Consider the following 18,184-nt stretch of genomic DNA (forward strand, 5'->3'; position numbering starts at 1 on the left):
CTTTGAACACGTGGCTACCACTAGGTAGCATAGTATGATAGCTATGTGCGCCTAGGGCGATGAGGTTATATCCAAAAGGGTACCTAATAGGTTGGCTCGCTTCGCTTGACCCGTTAATTTTTTTTTTGTTTTTTTTTTTTTTTTTTTTTTTTGGGGGTGGGGGTGTGGTTGGGTTGTGGAGGGGGTAAGCTTGACGGAATGAAAAAGGTACAAGTAGAAGAGCCCCCTCCCCAATGTGAACCGGAGCCAGCTCGCTAAGGGAGACGAATATTCTGCAAGTTGGACCTTGAATATAAAAAAGCTACTGTTTCTTCAAGTCCACCATTGCCCAATTAAGCTTCGCTTCTCTCTCTTGTTCTTTGCAGGTGATGACTTTGTTTTCCTTTTTCGTTTTTTTCCTCAATTAGTACGGAGTATTCAAACATTTTGACGCCATCACTCTTTACAAATGCACAAAAATTCAACTTCGATTATAGAACTGTGACGCGGACTTGTTCCCACCTTTTCATTTAGCTAGTGTCGTCATCCTCGTTTCTTGCTCAGGGCGATTAGAGGAACCAGAAGAAGAAGGCGGTGATCCGATGGGGATCTTATCGGCTAGGATATTTCGCGAAGTAACGCTCCTTCCGGTCTTCCGTGATCAAATCTCTTTGAATATAGACGTGCGGATCACTATATTCAATCACTAGTTAACTCTTTCTTGTTTTCCCTTTTTTGGGATGAAAATCCACAGATGGCTGAAGATGCAGCTTATTTCCATCATCATCAGCCGCTGCAGCAGCAGCAGCAGCAGCAGCAGCAGCAGCAGCAGCGGCAGCAACAACAACAGAGCTCTTCCTTCTCACTTGATGATGAGTTAGATTTGTTCCATCCCCATTTTCCTTCGGAGCCCTGCTCGAACTCTTCGCCATCCCATCTGCTCCCTCTTATTAGCCCCGAGACGATGCCTGGTTTTGTCCCACAATTCGTAGAAACTCCTCAAGAGTTCGCTAAGAGGCCCTGGAAACAGCTCGAGACCGAGAGCTGGATCTCTCCACGCACAACAGAGCACAAAACGATGGCTCGCAATGTGGTGATATCGCCATCTCTGTCTCCGTCTCGGCCTCCTGAATCACACTTTATGTCGTTCGGGAACCCCAATTCATCTCCAGCCATATCCTATCCATTCTATGGTAAAGTCCTGCAAGAGACCGAAGCGTTGTCTGTAATTTCAGTACTTTGAAAATCGGATCATTTTTCATTATATATTCTTAAATATTCTTAACAATATTTGTCTCGCTCTGATGCGTGTGAAAGGTACTTGTGAAATCCAAGATCGTGAGGAACCAAAGATGAAAAGCGCTGGCGCGACAAGCAGGAAGCCGGTATACACACAAGAAAACGTGCTAGCCGAGAGGAAGCGCCGCGAGAAGATCAGTAAGCTTTTCATCGCGCTCTCAGTCGTCATTCCCAACCTTAAAAAGGTACAAGCCGAAAAAGTCTGGAAATTATTAGGATTGCAGGATTGATCGATGGTTCTGACAAAGTATGAGATTAGGACAGATTAGTGTAGTCGTTAGCACCGGACGAGGGGGATGCAACGCATCCATGGGTTAAAGAGTTTCCACTTGCTGAGAATTCAAGATTCATGCTCTCTTGAAATATGGGGTTCTGTAAAATTGGCTTCTCTCCAACATTTATGTTATGTACATCAAGGACTTTTTTTAGTATAACAGTTTTTTAATAGCTGTGAAAATAATAGTTTATTTTGAGTTACAAAATTTTGAGGGAACAAGTCCTACAATAAATTATAATGATTTATTTTTTAAAATATTTATAATGTAGAATAGATTGTTATTCTAATGGTAGATAAATACTTTTACGCAATACGTTTAATTCATATGCCACAATCACATGGCTAATTTATTTTGTTTTGAGATTACAACTTAAAATCTATGCTCATCGCCTGACACAAAACCTGGTGAGATGACCGAAGATCTATGATTGCAAACCTGATGATGTAATGTAAAGAAAAGAATAATGAAGACCCATAATCGTTGATAAGGGAAAATCTACGTGCTCTGATAACTAGCTTAAACTAGACGCAAGCAACTAATAAATCCTATTTATTTCTTCATCACCGATTTAGGGGAACCATTTCAAAACATTTTCACATCGTTATAACTGTTCTAACATTGATGTTAAACGTGTATTTCAGATGGACAAGGCTTCCATCCTCGAGGATGCCATCAGGTATTCGAAAGAGCTTCAACAACGCGTCGAGGCGCTCGAGGAGGAGGTGGCGGCAAAGACCGTGGAGTCGGTCGTCGTTGCGAAGAAGCCCCGACTCACCATGTACGACGATACGTCTTCTTCGTCCAACGAGAAGTCTTGCGGCCATCTGAACCGGCGACTCTCACTCCCTGATATCGAGGCACGAATCTCTGGAAAATGCATCCTCATCAAAATCCACTGCGAGAAGAGAAAGGGCCTTATTTCCAAAATAATCGGCCAAACAGAGAAACTGAACTTAATTGTTGTAAGCAGCTGTGTCCTGCCTTTTGGGAGTTCCACACAAGATGTCACAATCTTAGCTCAGGTAAATATATGTAACACCATAATTGCCTCAATTCTTTTTTTTTTTCCCGGGCTTTAACACCATATCGTGTATTTTTTTGGGAGGAAGATGTCAAATTAGATAGGAATTTTACGAAAATTACCAATTTAATTATTTAATTCATGCATGAATCCCACTTATTTCATGATCCGATAAAAGACTACCACGTTACTTCTCAGATGGGTTATAATAAAACTTAATAATGCACTCGGCCTTCTCTTGTTTCATCCCATGTATTTGCAGGTGGACGAGGGATTCAGCTTGAAAATGGGGGATCTCGTGAGGAATCTGCGTCAAGCTCTTCTGGATCTCATGTGATTTCCTGCAATATTCTCATCTCATCGGAGTTGGCTAGCAACAACGGACAAAACCGTAAATGATGCATCTCATTTTCTTTTTTTGCAATACTTAAATCACTCTCTCCGATCCGACAGCAGCAAACTCTCTGCCAACGCCAAAACATTGGCGTTGGTTTCAAGTATGGAATCTCTACTATTTTGCAGGTGGGTTTTTCCCTTTATTTTTGTGTGGTTGACTTAGTGGGATCCTCATACATGGTGAATAATTAAAAACCAATTGAAATGATGTCTTTAGTAGAAATCAATGCAGTTTAGGAGAAATCAATGAAATGACATCAATTCAAATCTGAATTTTCAAGCCCACAGACCACATTCAAAATACGCGCCTGTATAAGGAAAGTTTATAGGAATTTTTTCACAAGGGGGTTAATGAGAGGTCTAACTAGGGGTGTCCAATTGGTTCTACCCAGGAATTGGACTATGTCTTTACTAGAAATCAATGCAATTTAGAGAAATCAATGAAATGACATCAATTCAAATCTGGACATTCAAAAACTAAGGAAAGTTTACAGGAAAAAATGAGAGGTCTAGGGGTGACCAAACTGGTTTACCCAGGAATTGGACTAAACTGTTAAAAAAATAGGTCTAGGAATTTGTTCTTGTTGGAACTAGTTTGAGATCAGATTCCAATTTTTTGGAACCAGTTGAACCAGTCGAGGAATGGGTTTCGAATGTATACCCTGAATAGATTGGACCGCCCCATTTGAAACCGGTTTCCGAATAGATTTTATAAGTGAAAAAGTCAAAACCCTAATTTCTTTTTCCCTTTAATTCTAACATCAACACTCCTTCATCCTTTGTCCTTCCTTAGAACTCCTCATCAGTCTTTCCTCTTCCATTAAATTTGTATAGATGAATGGGAATGGAGTTTTATAATTTATGTTTTATATTACGTGTTTAAATTTTTTATTATTTATAATTCTACGTGATTATGTATTCATCTTATGGATTGTTGCTTTTGGTGGATAGGGCTTTATGTTGTTCATATTTTACTTTGAACTACTTTGTTGCTTATAATCTTATATGATTTTATTGTAAAAAATGAACCAAGAAAAAGGAAAAAAAAAAAAAAAAAGGTTTTCGGGTAGACCGTGGAACTAAATAGAAAAACAAGATAAATTCCAAACTCGGTTCCCGAAAAATAGGGCAGGTTCCTCCAAAATTGAGAACCAGTTATAATAAGGTAGATTTCAAATTCTAACTCTAAAATCTATCTACCCTAGAAGCAATCATCCCTAAGTTTAATGTGCAGTATATGCTTGCACTTCTTTTTTTCATAAGGTCATATCAACTTTTGAGTTGTCTCTAGAATGTCTTTTCTGTGCGCTCCTAGGAATTGAATTCTTGTGATGTGTAATCTTATCTCTCCACTTGTAATTTATTGGTCTCCCAATAACTGATTAATGGGTAATGTTGTACTTGTGTGCTGGATTCTTTCTTAACTACGCAGCAAACTTGCTTTTCTGTCAACGTTTGAATACGAGGTACATGGCTTTCTTAACTATGCAGCAAATTACACCATGTGTCTTGTCATGGGAAAATGATCATAGAGGCAAAGTTAAATGTGACATGGCAAACAAAGAAAAACTTTTCCTCAATTCCATCTTTAATTTGACTATATATAATAGAATAGATGGGCAAAGCAATTAAAGTAAAGGCCCCATCTGTTTTACTAGAAATTTAACCCTTAAAAAATGATTCCGCATTTTATAGTAAAATATCAGGGGTTCATATTACATGATTTTAATATTTTGATTCCACAATTCTTTTCTAATTTCTTTATTTTACAATGACAGAGTTTGATGTAAGTTCAAAAACTATATGTCCCATAAAGTAGGATAAGGCTTTACTTCCAATCCTCCACCAGTCGTATAAGGTTTGCATTCTGACGGTTTTTATTAGATAAGCGGTTAGAAAAATAAACAAATCACACGACGTATTGTCTTGAATAAACGACCTTAAACAAGACCTTAATTCCTAAAAAGTTTCAACGAAATCATCATTATATAAGAATTCGTCTGGCAAACTATTTCCACAAAAAATTTACACTCCAATATGGTGTGTACCAAAAATTCAAAGAAAGATAGTGCGTCTTCGTCTTGCACTAGTGCGTTTTCGTTTTGCACCATGATATCTTGAACTCCACAGTCAAAGTATCAAAATGTGCAAAACCCGTCTGTAGGTCGGTTTCACTACAAAGTAAGCGGATTATTGATTTTTGGCTAGCCCAGCACCAACTCTTTGATATATTTCTTGCTGAAATCATCCTCAATCCCATTGATCAAGAGTGAGACCAAATAACTAGATAGGGGCTGCCCTGCCCAAGAAGTGAAAAAATAGATATAAAATTATCAAGCTGTAGTTACTACTTTCTATATTGGTCTCAATGTCATAAAATTAATGCGCTAAATACAAGCATGTTTTATATATTTCCAACAGTCTAATCTCCAAGATTTTAATATACACGGGCACACTACCCCGAATCAAAAGCTCCTCAAAGCAAAACAAATTTCACACAACTTGTTGATGGAGAAATTGTCTAATAAGTCCTATTGTACAATTGCTAATTCATTCATAGACTTACTAATTTTGCCATTTTAGTCCTAAACTTTTGCGCAAAACTCCAATGTAGTCCACGTGGTCAATTTCTGCAAAAAATACCTGACATGACAATTTAATTATGTCGACCACCCTACATAGTACATTGCTACATTAGTGGTTTCCAACAAAAATTTGCCAAAATGATTATATCAAAATTTTGCATAAAAATTTAAGATTAAATTGGTAAAATTAAATGGCATTTGTTAAGGATGATCAATTCCAAGGTATATAGTTCTCACCCTTGAATAAAAAAAATGCCCACTAAAGACTACTTCCAAAATATTGGAATCGGGAACCGTTCATTGGTTCCATGGACCCACCCAAGAACTAGATCGGGCGGTTTGGTTCCCAAGTGGGTTTATGGAACCGGTCAAAATATCCCCACTTCAGAAGAGGCATGAGACTTGAAAGCGAGTGATGAGGTCAGAGGCTAAAGGCGGTTGAGAGCGAGAGTGACAGAAGAAACAATGACACTAAAGGCGATGTAGAGCGAGAGTGAGAGAAGGATCGAAAAGGTCGGAACCTATTTAGACCGAGAGGGAGAGAGGGAGGTGAGGCGAGAGATGAAGAGAAAGGAAAGAGGAAACAAGGATTTTGATTTGAAAAGTTAAACCTTAAAAATTAACAAAAATTATATATATATATATATATATGTATGTATGTATGTATGTATGTATGTATGTATTGATCTAGTCTAGGTTGGCGATTCCATACCTAAAACCAAGATCTAGATTGATACTCATTAGTTCTAGAAAATTGGAATCGGGAGCTGACCTGTCCCATGGGAACCGTCCATTTTGGGCTAGTCAAATCCAGTTTTGGTTAGTTTCCGATAACGCCTCTAATATCCGTACAATAAACTTAGCATTGATCTGGAATTTTTCCTATGCACCGGGTTGACAACTTATGTGCATGACAACGAACTGGATATTACAATATATGACTCCTGATATCTTGTATTCAACATAATGAGCTCACTGCCATGTCAAATCATTATGTAATGCAAGAACCAAATTTTACAAGTCCGATCCAAATATGCGATCAAGAGTCATGCATGAACATGTTCTTTCGAAAAATGTCGAGTCTAATGATCCACATTGAAATTTTGTTTCGATTAATTTTTTTATGTCGAAATAAAAAACTTCATTTCATCAATCCTCACCTAGAAAACATAGTTGGTGGGTTTTAGAACAAAGTACCAAAAGAATGGGGGGTTTGTATAACAAATTTAGAAGAAGGGCACGACGACGATGGGCCTTGGCAGCCCAGTTGGATAACTGGTTTAATTCACCAGTGCAATGGGCCAAGTGGGCAATAGTCAAACTGGGCCAGAGGCACTTGACAGTCCACGACCAAAGCTTTGATCTCCGAAGGAATCTGGTCTTCGCCCGAAGTATACTTGCCCAGAGAAAGGCGTTTAGGTTTCATCTGGGAAGAATTTAAAAGTGAGAAGTGAGGACTTTGGCTTAATTATATAGAAGGCTTTTCGTTTCCAACTTCGGCGACACTTAGCAAAAGAAACTAGCAAAGAAAGGATAAAAACAGGACACAAGTTCTGAAAAAAAAATGCAATAGGTGAAACTTGTTGTCATTGTTCTTTCTTATAGAAGCATATGGAAATGAGATCGGCACTAATCTCCTTTTGTCATTAACCTTAGATTCCACACCCATTACAAACTGTTTGGATTTAAATATAACTCTTCCACACCACCTCAGATCTGAAGGTTCGAGTTTGATGAGTCAATGACTTGCTAAGATGTTAGTAACCAAAAAGTTTTTCCATGTGAGGTATTTTGTAATAGGCAATGTGAGCTATTTAAGGGTTCGAGTCTCTGGCCGGTTTGTTGGAGTCACTTCCTTCCGGATGACCGGCCGGATTTCCATGGATTACTTACCATGGGCATCTCACTTTGAGGCATTTCAATATCACATAACCAAGACATTCAAAGAAAAATAAAAAACCAAGGCATCCAAGGTACATGGCATAGGCATCTCATTTTGAAGTATCTCGGTATTACATAACTGAGACACCAATGATCACATGAAGTATCTCGGTATTACATAACTGAGACACCAATGATCACATGATCACACGGCATGGGTATCCCACTCCTTAGGGCATCATCGGTATCACTCGGTATTACACAACTGAGACATCTATGATCACACAATATGGGCATCCGACTCCCTAGGGCATGGTATCACATAGCCGATGGAAATCTCTTAATTTAGTTCATTTCACACGGTTCACATTTCCACATCTTGAATTAGTTACAGCGCACCAATGTGCTCAGCTTTCAAGGACTTTCTAATCACGCCGGAAGCAAATTCTGATGCAATGGCCACGTCACTCACATATCATGCTCTATGGAGAGAAGTCCATTCAACGTAGTTAAATCCCTTAGTCAACTACTATTCGATATTTTACCATCTTCATGTAGACACGGTAGATTCTCCATCAACAAGCCAAAACAAATCAGATTTGCACCTTAATTGAATTGGTCCTGTTACCCCAGTGAACGGGCTCTAAAAAATTCTAAATTTTTTTATATATCATAGAGAAGAACTAGACTAACATTTTTTATGAAGGGTTCGAAGTCTGCAATGAGTTGCACCGCGAGCGGTAGATCAACAAAGTAGGGTTAACTCTGGCTTGCTAAAGCAGAGAGTATAATTATTAAGTTCTAGTTATTTTGAGTAGTCAAACCTTTTCTAAGCGTCCTGAAACTTCCATATGTTAGAGATAAGGCCGTCCTTAACAACTTCAATGAAGAGGTCATGTCTAGATTCGAACTAAGGGATTTTATAAAAGGATTTTATAAAAAACACTAAAGGATAGATGTATCTCTACGTAATTCTACTGGCAGTTTTCAAGCACAGCTGGGAATGAGGTTCTACAATTTCCATTTCAGCTCTAAAAATCTAAAATTTATTGCAAAAGGTGTTCCCTATAACTTTCTTGAAGGAACCCTATAGAATTTCGAACTAAATATTTTTGTATAAATTCCGGTAGGCGCTAAGGTCATGAATTCCCTTATTCTGGGCGGAACGGCTCTAGGATAAAAGCACTCTCTTAAGCTAGTCATCCCTTCTTAGAAAAATCCAGAAATAATTTATGTTATAGTTACGGATGTTGGGAGTAGCTTCCAAGAAGGAGACACCATCAAATTCGAACCATCTTGGAGTCACCAAAATTTAGAAACAGAAGGGGTCAGGTAGAGGCTGGCTCTACAAAAGAGATCCCACACAAATGCTTCCTCAAATCATGATCACAACTGAATAAAACGCTCAAATTAAAAGTCCTAGGCCTCATGCAATGTCCTCTTCTAACGTCAGTCATCAAGAACACTTGCAACAACCAAAACATACACACCACTTCGCGTGCAAGGATACGAGCTTCCAAAGTAACATGCAACCCTTTTTCCTAAACATGCATGGCCTTATACTTGAGTAAGATAGCATACACAGCTTTCAAGTTGAGCCTGTACGCCTGTCCTTGCCATAGATCGAACATGCAACTCAAGAACGACGCTTCACAGCCAAGGAAAGGCGAAACCATTCCAAGACAGAATCCAAGGGACGACTAGCCACTTCACCGAGCAACAAGGGGATTATTCTAGCCTAGTACCCAACAATTTCCCTTATCTGGTGGCTATTCGACCCTCCTGGCTCCTTCTTCTTGCTGGTTCTTCGAGGATTTGAGCTCCTAAGGCTTGAAACCGAGAGAGAGAGAATGCAGAGAAATAGGAAGGGGCGTTCTGCGGAGCCGAAGGATAAGTGAGGGAGAAATTAAAGAGGAAAGAGTTGCTTGAGTGTTTAAGTCTAGATTTTCAGGAGTTTCAAGGCAACTAATGATTGCATTTGCAATCCCCAGGCTCGGTTTCGGCATCTGAGGTGGGCAGAAATGACAAGGAAAAGAAGGGGCTTCCTCTTGCATGAAGTTTCCTACCTTGCACACGCACACTTGTCCAAAGATGAGTGTTTTAAGAGATCATTAGGGGTTAATTTGATTTTTCTTGCACTTCAATCATATTCCCTACAAACTGCTTGCTTTGTCCATTTCGTCCCTACACTAATCAGCCACCATAAGAAATAATGGTAGAAGAGATGGAAATCTAGTTCCATAGGGTTAAACAGGTAACATCAATTTCCCATTTATAAAATATGCGCTGCAAATTTCCTCTGTTTTCCTAAAGTCGTGAGGTCATTAATCGTCCTTCACGTCACATGAAATAGCATTGCTAAAATAAATCCCGAATTTTTAAGACAATCAAGGCCATACGAGACCTAAATTGCATACGTATACAAATAAATCCGAAGCCTATACCGACGAGCCAGAACATCTTCACTTAATCCTGGGCCTTACGCATGCACATGGCCCACGGGCCCAATTCGCGGCCCACACACATCACATCGGTGCCCGAATCTTCAGCCCACCAAGCCTACACTCACGGTTCAGCATCCGGCCCAACGGGCCCACTGCTTGGCCCAACTTCCTGTCCTCCGAGCCCCTATCAGTCCATGTGTAATTCTAGAATCTGAGAAATTTGGGGTGTCACATTATTCAATGAGGATTTGCGTTTAATTAACTGCGAAGTTTCGCGCTGAAGACCGTTTCATAGAGAAAGTTGAACTTTATGGACGGTGATTCAATAGCCTAATAATAAACTTTCAGGAATGTGAAAAGTCTTTTTTTAAAAAAAAAAAAAAATTGCGTGGGCTGAACGACGAGAAAGCTAGTCCAAAAGTTTAGGAGACTGGAATAAAAATATTCCAATCGAATTATTATGTCGATGAAGTCCAAGCAATGACTGGCGTGGTAGAAGAATGTGGAAAGCGACATGTTGGTAGAACAGCATTTATTATTTAAATTTGAATTAAACAGCATTTATTGTTTTTTTAAGGAATAAATTATTTGTCCTCTGATTATCTTTTAGTTTATGCTCAGCTGTGACCGTGGCTAAATGTTGGTATATCTCCCGACGAGTGCTCTAAAGAAATCTATTAAGAAAGAAAGTTATTTGACTTGACTGATAAAAAAAAAGAAGAAAAAAAGAAGGTCCACATATCGCGACTCTCTCTCATCCAATAAAAAGTTTAGATGTCGACTTAGATGATAGATTTATGACTTGTGGTGTAACTTTTCGAATACAAATACGTAGATAACCTTCAAAATACCAATGAGTTATCAAATTCTTGTTCTAGATAACTATTTGCATTTAAAGTTTAGGCCGTAAAAAAAGCAATTCTTTTTGTAGAATATATGCTATATAATATATATCTCTCTTTCCTCCACCTGGCAATGTTTTTTTGTGCCCTCGACAATTGTTTTCTTCGTTTTGTGCACGTGGGGGTTCTTCCAATAAGATATTCCGACTCGAAATTGACGCTTGATTTCGTAAAGCATGCACCTACCTTATTAATTTGGTGGGATCTACCCTTTCTTGACATTAACATCTTTAATTTCCTTGACTTAAAAGTAGATGAAGTTTCCATGAAATGGACATGCTATAATGACGTAGTGACGAAACACAAAACATCAATAGAGCTCTCGAGCCAAATAAATAAATAAATAAATGAAAAGAATGGAAACTTATGAATATAAAGTTGTTTTATAGAGTTGAATGAAGAAGTCCCACATCAAAATTTCATGTCATGGGAAGTAGTTAATTTATCATAATTAGATCATAACATATATGCTCAGTGTTTTAGTAAACTTAGATTCAATTGGATATGTTGAGTACTTTTTTTCGTTAAAAAATTTGAAACTAAATTTTGCAATGGGAGGAATCAGAGGAGTTGATGTCTTGTACTATTACCATCGTGAATGGGCAAAATGTTGGATTTCAAATTCTTTTTTTTTCTGTTATTACTTACGTATAATATTATTAGTTTGGACTGCGAATTTGCATGATTTAAGATATTAGAAATATTACAGTCGGAGGCCTAAACTCTTTTCATGGTTATGCCTCATGTACTTAGAATTCCTAAGCTTTCTTTCATTTATTTCAATCCTAAAACTTGCAAAATGCATGCATTCAATTCTTTAATTTTAGGTGGATGAAACACTTAGGCTACGCATGACAACGCTTCTATTCCGGGGAAGAGTTTTTTTTTTTTTTTCAAAAGTAGTTCTTTTCTATTTTTGTTCCAGAAAATAATTTCTGAGTAAAAGAACCCGTTTGATAACTACACAAAATTTCTACTCTTGGAAGAATAGAAAGTAAAAAATTTTTTTTTTTTGTATTTATTCATTTTTTATTTTTGAAATGCGTGGGGGCGGCGGTTGGCGACCGGCGTGGGTGGCTGGCGGTGGCGGCAGCAACCAGCAACCGGTGGCGGTGGGCGAGTGGCCTGTAGCCGCGGTAGTGGGCGGTGGCTCCGAGCGGTTGAAGGTGGCCGCGGCAAGAGAGAGAAATAAAAGAAAAAAAAATTAGCTTATTTCTAGAAATTGTTCCCGGAAATAAGAAGTAACTTTTTTTTACTTCTCATTTTTGCTCCAAATCTATTCCCGGCCTAACTTTTTATTCCCAAGAATAGAAAAACAACTTGGCGTTACCAAATGGGTTTTTGTTCCGGGGAACAAAAGAACATAAATTTTGAGGAAGAGAAACGTTGTCATGTAGCACCTTAGATCACATTTTATTTATTTATTTATTTATAATTAAAGTCAAGGGTGATTGTTGGCAAGTCTTGCTTGGCCATGGTAAGGGTTGACACACCACGACCAAGCCAAAGGGAAAGGCTTTGCCACAAGTAGAGCAAGCAAGAGGCCCACTTGCTCTCGTCTACGTGGCGATTGTGTCCCACTCACCAATATTGAGCGGCAGTGATTGACCCTTGCCCTCACTAGATTTTATCTGAAAACTAACTTCACTAGACACCATCTTGAATTGGATATAAGTCCATCAATTGTTATATATGATATTTTTCCTATGCAAGATAAGATATGAGAAATGTAGGGATTTTTTAATGCCACTTTTCCCGATCATTGTCTTACCGATCAAATCAACCTTTATATATTTGGAGTATATGTACAATTAGCATAATTATTTTTAGTTTGAAATAGGGACTGGAAGGGACTGGCCTTAACATAGGAATATTTTATTTAAGCATAGATCCCCTAGGCCTTAACATAGGACTTTCACACTCGCAGCGAAATATTTTATTTAAGCTACACAGAATTCCTCTAGTGTTCACCATTTAAATGGCAAGCTCATTATTGCAATCTCACTACAGCACAAGTTAAGTAAATTACATTGTCCCACGATAGTTATTCAAATAATTATATTAATGATGTACACGACACGTAGCTTTGGAAGCCTATCAATATGGCATGCTAAAACTGTCCATGAAGGATCATGAGGACTTCACTGTGGAAATTGTTAACAAATTCATCCACTCATAAAAACGGTTTCACGCGACAAAATATTTAGTGATTTGTAAGTGTCACATCAATTGTTGACGTGGCATGCATTTTTCCACACTGAACCAATTACAAATTGACACGTACGTATAGAGGTGGATTTAGATGAACAAAATAGAGAACAAAAAAAAATCTCCATCCACCTCACCTTCCTCCTCCATCTATGGCCGCCTTGAGACTACTCTGTGCCTCCCTCTGCCGTCACCACTGGAGGAGTTGCCAATGCCGCGTCTAAGGCAACCCTCTCCATTGTGTTTGTGGTCGACGTTCCTTCCCTTAAAATTGTTGCCGTTGATCACATCTGGAGTCATGGGGATAGAGTTGCACATTTAAAGTCGATTACCGTCGCTCACAGCCACGGATGAGCTGTTGTTGTTGGAGCTATGGTTGCAGATCTGGAAGTCCCGCCGTGGCCATGGACGAGCAAGCGATGTTCCTTCCCTTGACTTCATCGTCACTTTTTTCTTCTCTCTCTTTTTCTTTTTCAAGTTGCATTGTCTGAAGCAAGCGATAGGGGACTTCAAGAGTCGCCGTTGGCCTTCAAGAGCCATGGCTGTAGAGCCGTTGTGCTCGTGGCCATGGCTCCAGATTTGGAACTCATGGCCGCGAGCAACCATGGCTTGTTCAGAGCCGACTATGGACGGCCAGATATAAAGAGTCAACTAGACAGACGCCTGAACGGGGTGCTGATGGCCATGGACGGCCAAATTTTAAGAGCCGGTGGCGCGAATGGCCATAAATGACATCTAGGTTAGGAAAAAACAATGGGTGGAGGAGGAAGGAGAGAAAATTATATTTTTATTTTTTCTAAACCAACTAAGAAAACACATGTTAATTAATTATTGGATATGAATAAAAATACATGCTAAATCAGCAATTGATGTGGCGCTCACAAACCACTAAATATTTTCTCATTTCACAGATATAACGAATATCAGTCTATCACGTTTTATCAATCACATATACACTGAATATGGATCAAAATCAGCTGAATATAGATCTCCATATACCATAATAAGATGACCCCACAATCCATGAAATTACTTTTATTACAACAGAAACAAACTGATGGATACAGAATACTTTCGAGAAGTGCACAAGAGATAAGAAAAATACTAAAAATCTAATCCAATTCGTCTCTCTCTGAGCAAGACCCATTTCCATTTGCAATTAGAGTGCAAGGAGAAGCTTCATCCAATCCTCCACAGCTTGTATGTAGATTCTTGACGAGATCCTCAATATTCATGCAGAAGTCAACGTCCATCTGCAAGGAAAAAAGATTATGTTAATGGAAAACGAACCATGATATATGTTTGCATTTGTTCGTAAGTATGAGCTAGTTTTAATAACTTAACCGAAAATACGAGTTTTTCTTGTTTGTAATTTTACCCTTAGAAAGAAAAAGATGGGAGTGACCCAGGTGCTTGAATTTACCTGAGCTACGATTGTCATTTCTAGTATGGAACGCCCAAACGATAATACACTGCTATTAAGAATAGATAGATTCAACTCTCTATTTCTCTAAGTATCTCCGTCGTGCGTCCCTTTCGTTTCTCATGATGGATTCGAAGAAGAACATGTTTATCCAAGACCCTTGCTTCGATCTCAGGAGTTTTTGCTCAAAGTGGTTAGAGTTCTCATCTAATGAGAACATATCATCATATGCCGAGACCTGAGACTTCTTTCCAATCACAACTGATTCCACAGTCCTGATTGCAACTTCTTCCTCGAGTTTCTTGACGCGTTCTTGAAGCTGCTTCATGTAGTCGATTGCATCACTGAGGATCGATGCTTTGTCCATCTGAAAAACACAACAGCACACAAGAAAATTGCTTTGAGTATATCGTTGTTTAGTAGCTACACATTTCAAATTTCAACTTTGATGAACTTGAAGGAAAACCAGTATCTTTGTTGATGATTTGGCAAAGGTAAACAAACCTTGCTCATCCTAACTTTATTGTTTCCCATGGGAGTGAAATGCCTGGTGATAAACCAGAAGATTCGCTCGGAGTGTGATATTGAAGTTTAAGCAATTGTAAGCAGGTCACTAATGCACGTAGAGATACATCATTTTAACATTAATCCTTACTTTATAAAATGAGACTCCTAACTAACACCTCTTTCCAGTTGAATGAATTGTGATTGGATGAGATCATGTTATGCATGAAATGAAGTGCTGTGTTGACTATTTCAATAGCTATGGGGATAATTGTGTTGCTAATATGATTAGATCTCTTAAATTGTTTTGAGCCAGACTTCAGGAAATTCACAACAATCACCGACAGTAACAAATTGGGGCAAACAATCGTCAGGACTTCCTAACGTAGATTCATCAACATTTTGATAATCTGATATGTACTTTAATGTGATGACGAAGTATTCTTAGTAATAGGAATCTTTCCAAAAAGAAAAGTAAGAAGTTTTTTCAAGAAGATTTACCTTTTAAGGCCAGGAATGATAGCAGAGAGAGCAATGAAGCTCTGGCTAAGCTTCTCACGCCGCTTCCTCTCAGCAATCAGGTGTTTTCGTGTATGCATAGGTGGTCTACTCATTGCGCCAGTTCTGTCTGTCTCTGTTTGACAATCTTGGATCTTATAAGCACCTTCATAAAATAATTACAGGGCAACTTTTGGTATTACCATCATGCAATATATTACCTCAGACTTTATTCAATCAACCTAAATATGTAACAAATATTCGAAGCAAGTACCGTAAATCTGCTGCGATTCAGTTGGGAAGAATCCAAGCTCCCAAAAAAGATATCAACTGGGAGCTAGATGACGGCGAGGACATGACCATTGTCGGGGCTTTGTATGTTCCGGGCGAGCAAGAGTTGCTCCATCTCAGTCTTCGGCATCTTCATTGGCCTCTCCATGATTGTTGGAGCAACTTCGACTGGCAGATCCATGAGACCTCGTGTCGTTTCCGGAACAAATAGTGAACAAGGGGAGTACGTTTCTGAAGAGAAAAGTTTGGAGTCGAAATCTTCAAGAGGGAAATCGAAGGCGTTCATTTGATGATGTTGATACATATGATGTAGTGTTTCTTCTGTTACCTATGAAATCGAGTAGAGATAAAATCTTGAAAAATGCATCAAGTCGACATAATAACATCTGGGGCTTAGGAGGAAAATCGAATGCTTACTATCTCAGGGAACAACTGGGATGATAAGATCTCCATTGAAGCACTCTGGGGTTCCTAAAAGCGCGAGTTGTTTACCTTTTGTTTGCTGTCTATATGTTTACGACCCTAGACAGAATGCAAAAATTTCATCAGAAAAATAAGGTTGATTTTGTCATGGATGAAAGTCGAGGAATCACAATCCTACGTTACTATCAAAATTCACGGAAAGTCCTCTTTCGTGCTGTTTTTTCTTTTCTTTTCCTTGTCGATGAACAAACAAATTCAAACATGTTTGAATAGGCGGAGCCCAGAGGGACATGAGAAGAAGAAGACTAAGTCAGAAACGTCACCTTGAGTAGAGGAATACTCGAGAACCTTGTCTTTTCGAAACGCGGTCTCCACTCTTCTTTATCGTTGGAGAAATGCCTGTATTTATGGAGGAACCAAGCGCGGTCGCCTCTGCAAAGCGAAGCAAATCTTTCGCACGTGCCAAGCGTGTTAGGCCCCCGCCCACACCCCCCTCCTCTCTCTTCAATAATTGCCTATAATCCTTGGGTCATGGACGCTATGAGTCGAGAAAACTCCTAGGTATCATCGGAAAACCCTACATTGAGGAGCCCCAGGATGATTTATATATTCGGAATAAATCAAAAATTTAATTGATTAGACTAGTCTTGTCCTAGCGTACATTTTATGTCTTTTGAACTTGCCTGGATTTCAAACTAAAACGAAATGAATCGTTGGAAATTCAAATAGAAACTTGGCAAATCAAAACTGCATACAATTATATGGAAGCTCCAAAAACACTAGAAATTCCCTTTTATTTATTTATTTATTTACGGATCGACTAAGTTCATCAAAAGTTAATTAAAATCTTCAATAAATGCTTGTATTATGTCAATAATAGTTTTAGGGCTAAGGTTTAAACTTGCGGCATGACTTTTTTCATTATGTATATTAATGAGTTTAATAAAGTCAGTGAGTTATCCATTTCTTATGTTAGATAATTATTTGCATAAAGAGTTCTGAAAACCATAACTTCTCTATAAAACATATTTTTCAACAAGAAATATAAATATATAATTTCTTGTGCCTTTCTCAGCAAGTTCTCTTCTTTTTCGTCTGATAAAAAAGAAGCAAGTTCTCCTTTCTCAAGAGGTCTCCTAATATTATGTTTCAACTCGAGGTGGATGCTTGAAATGAAAAAGCCAGCGGCCCACCGTTTTGATTGGGTGGGGTCTAGCCTCTTTTGATAATCAGGTTTATGTAACTTGACTTAAAGTAGATGAACCTTCCGCGAAATGGACGTCTGTTAAGGACGTAGTCATCAAACACGTGCACAAATAGAGCTTTGAAGTTAAATAAAATCAAGAAAAAGAAATGAAAACAATTGAAGCTTTTGGATATATGGTCGTCTCTCACTTAGAACCAATCAATTGAATTGCGTAATTGTTCAGAGCATCATCTTAAAGTAGATGAAGGTTCCATGAGATGAATGTCCCATAGTCGTGAAACACGAACAGCAATAGAGCTATTGAGCTAAAAAAAAAATTAAAAGACAAATTGAAAGGAATTTAAGGTTTTCAAAAATATAGTTATCTTTAACTTATAAGATCAAATGGATTACAAAAACTGCTCAAGTTAGGCTCCATTGGGTGTAATATGAAATACGTCTCAAATTGGGAATGTCTTCTAATATAGAGCAGTTAATTCATTTTAGTTAGCTCATGATTCATTTACTTAAGTATTTGGGATAAGTGCATTGAAAGTCTCAAAATTTGTCATGAAAGTGTAAATAAGTTCTAAAATTTTTCAAAAGTGCAATTAAATTATAAAACTTATCACAAAATGCAATTGAATCCTAAAATTTTAAAAATGCAATTAAATTATAGAACTTATCAAAATGATTCAATGAAGTCCTTTCGTAGATTACACTTTCTGAAAATTTTAGGATTTGATTATACATCGTGACAAGTTTTAGGACTTGATTATACTTTTTGAAAGTTTTAGGATTTGATTGCATTTTCGTGACAAGTTTTGAACTTAATTGTACATTTTGAAAGTTTTTTAACTTATTGT

At 38.1% G+C, this 18,184-nt stretch overlaps 2 protein-coding genes across 2 annotated transcripts; one reads left to right on the forward strand and one right to left on the reverse strand.

Annotated features, from left to right (window-relative positions):
- Window positions 1-282: 282 nt before the first annotated feature.
- On the forward strand, window positions 283-3,098 carry LOC104414082 (transcription factor bHLH18). Its single transcript, XM_010025096.2, has 6 exons — window positions 283-365; window positions 544-614; window positions 734-1,172; window positions 1,297-1,463; window positions 2,198-2,578; window positions 2,840-3,098. Exons 2-6 carry the CDS (start codon window positions 582-584, stop codon window positions 2,912-2,914), a joined length of 1,095 nt encoding a protein of 364 aa, XP_010023398.2. The 5' UTR covers window positions 283-365; window positions 544-581; the 3' UTR covers window positions 2,915-3,098.
- An 11,007-nt stretch (window positions 3,099-14,105) lies between these two features.
- Window positions 14,106-15,534, reverse strand: LOC120287155 (transcription factor bHLH18-like). The gene is given in 5 exon segments (XM_039299860.1): window positions 14,106-14,246; window positions 14,417-14,493; window positions 14,496-14,594; window positions 14,597-14,785; window positions 15,423-15,534. Coding segments are annotated over 5 exon segments (618 nt in total).
- Window positions 15,535-18,184: the final 2,650 nt, after the last annotated feature.

Source organism: Eucalyptus grandis, chromosome 8 (genome assembly GCF_016545825.1).
Source record: "Eucalyptus grandis isolate ANBG69807.140 chromosome 8, ASM1654582v1, whole genome shotgun sequence".
Taxonomy (NCBI): Eukaryota; Viridiplantae; Streptophyta; class Magnoliopsida; order Myrtales; family Myrtaceae; genus Eucalyptus; species Eucalyptus grandis.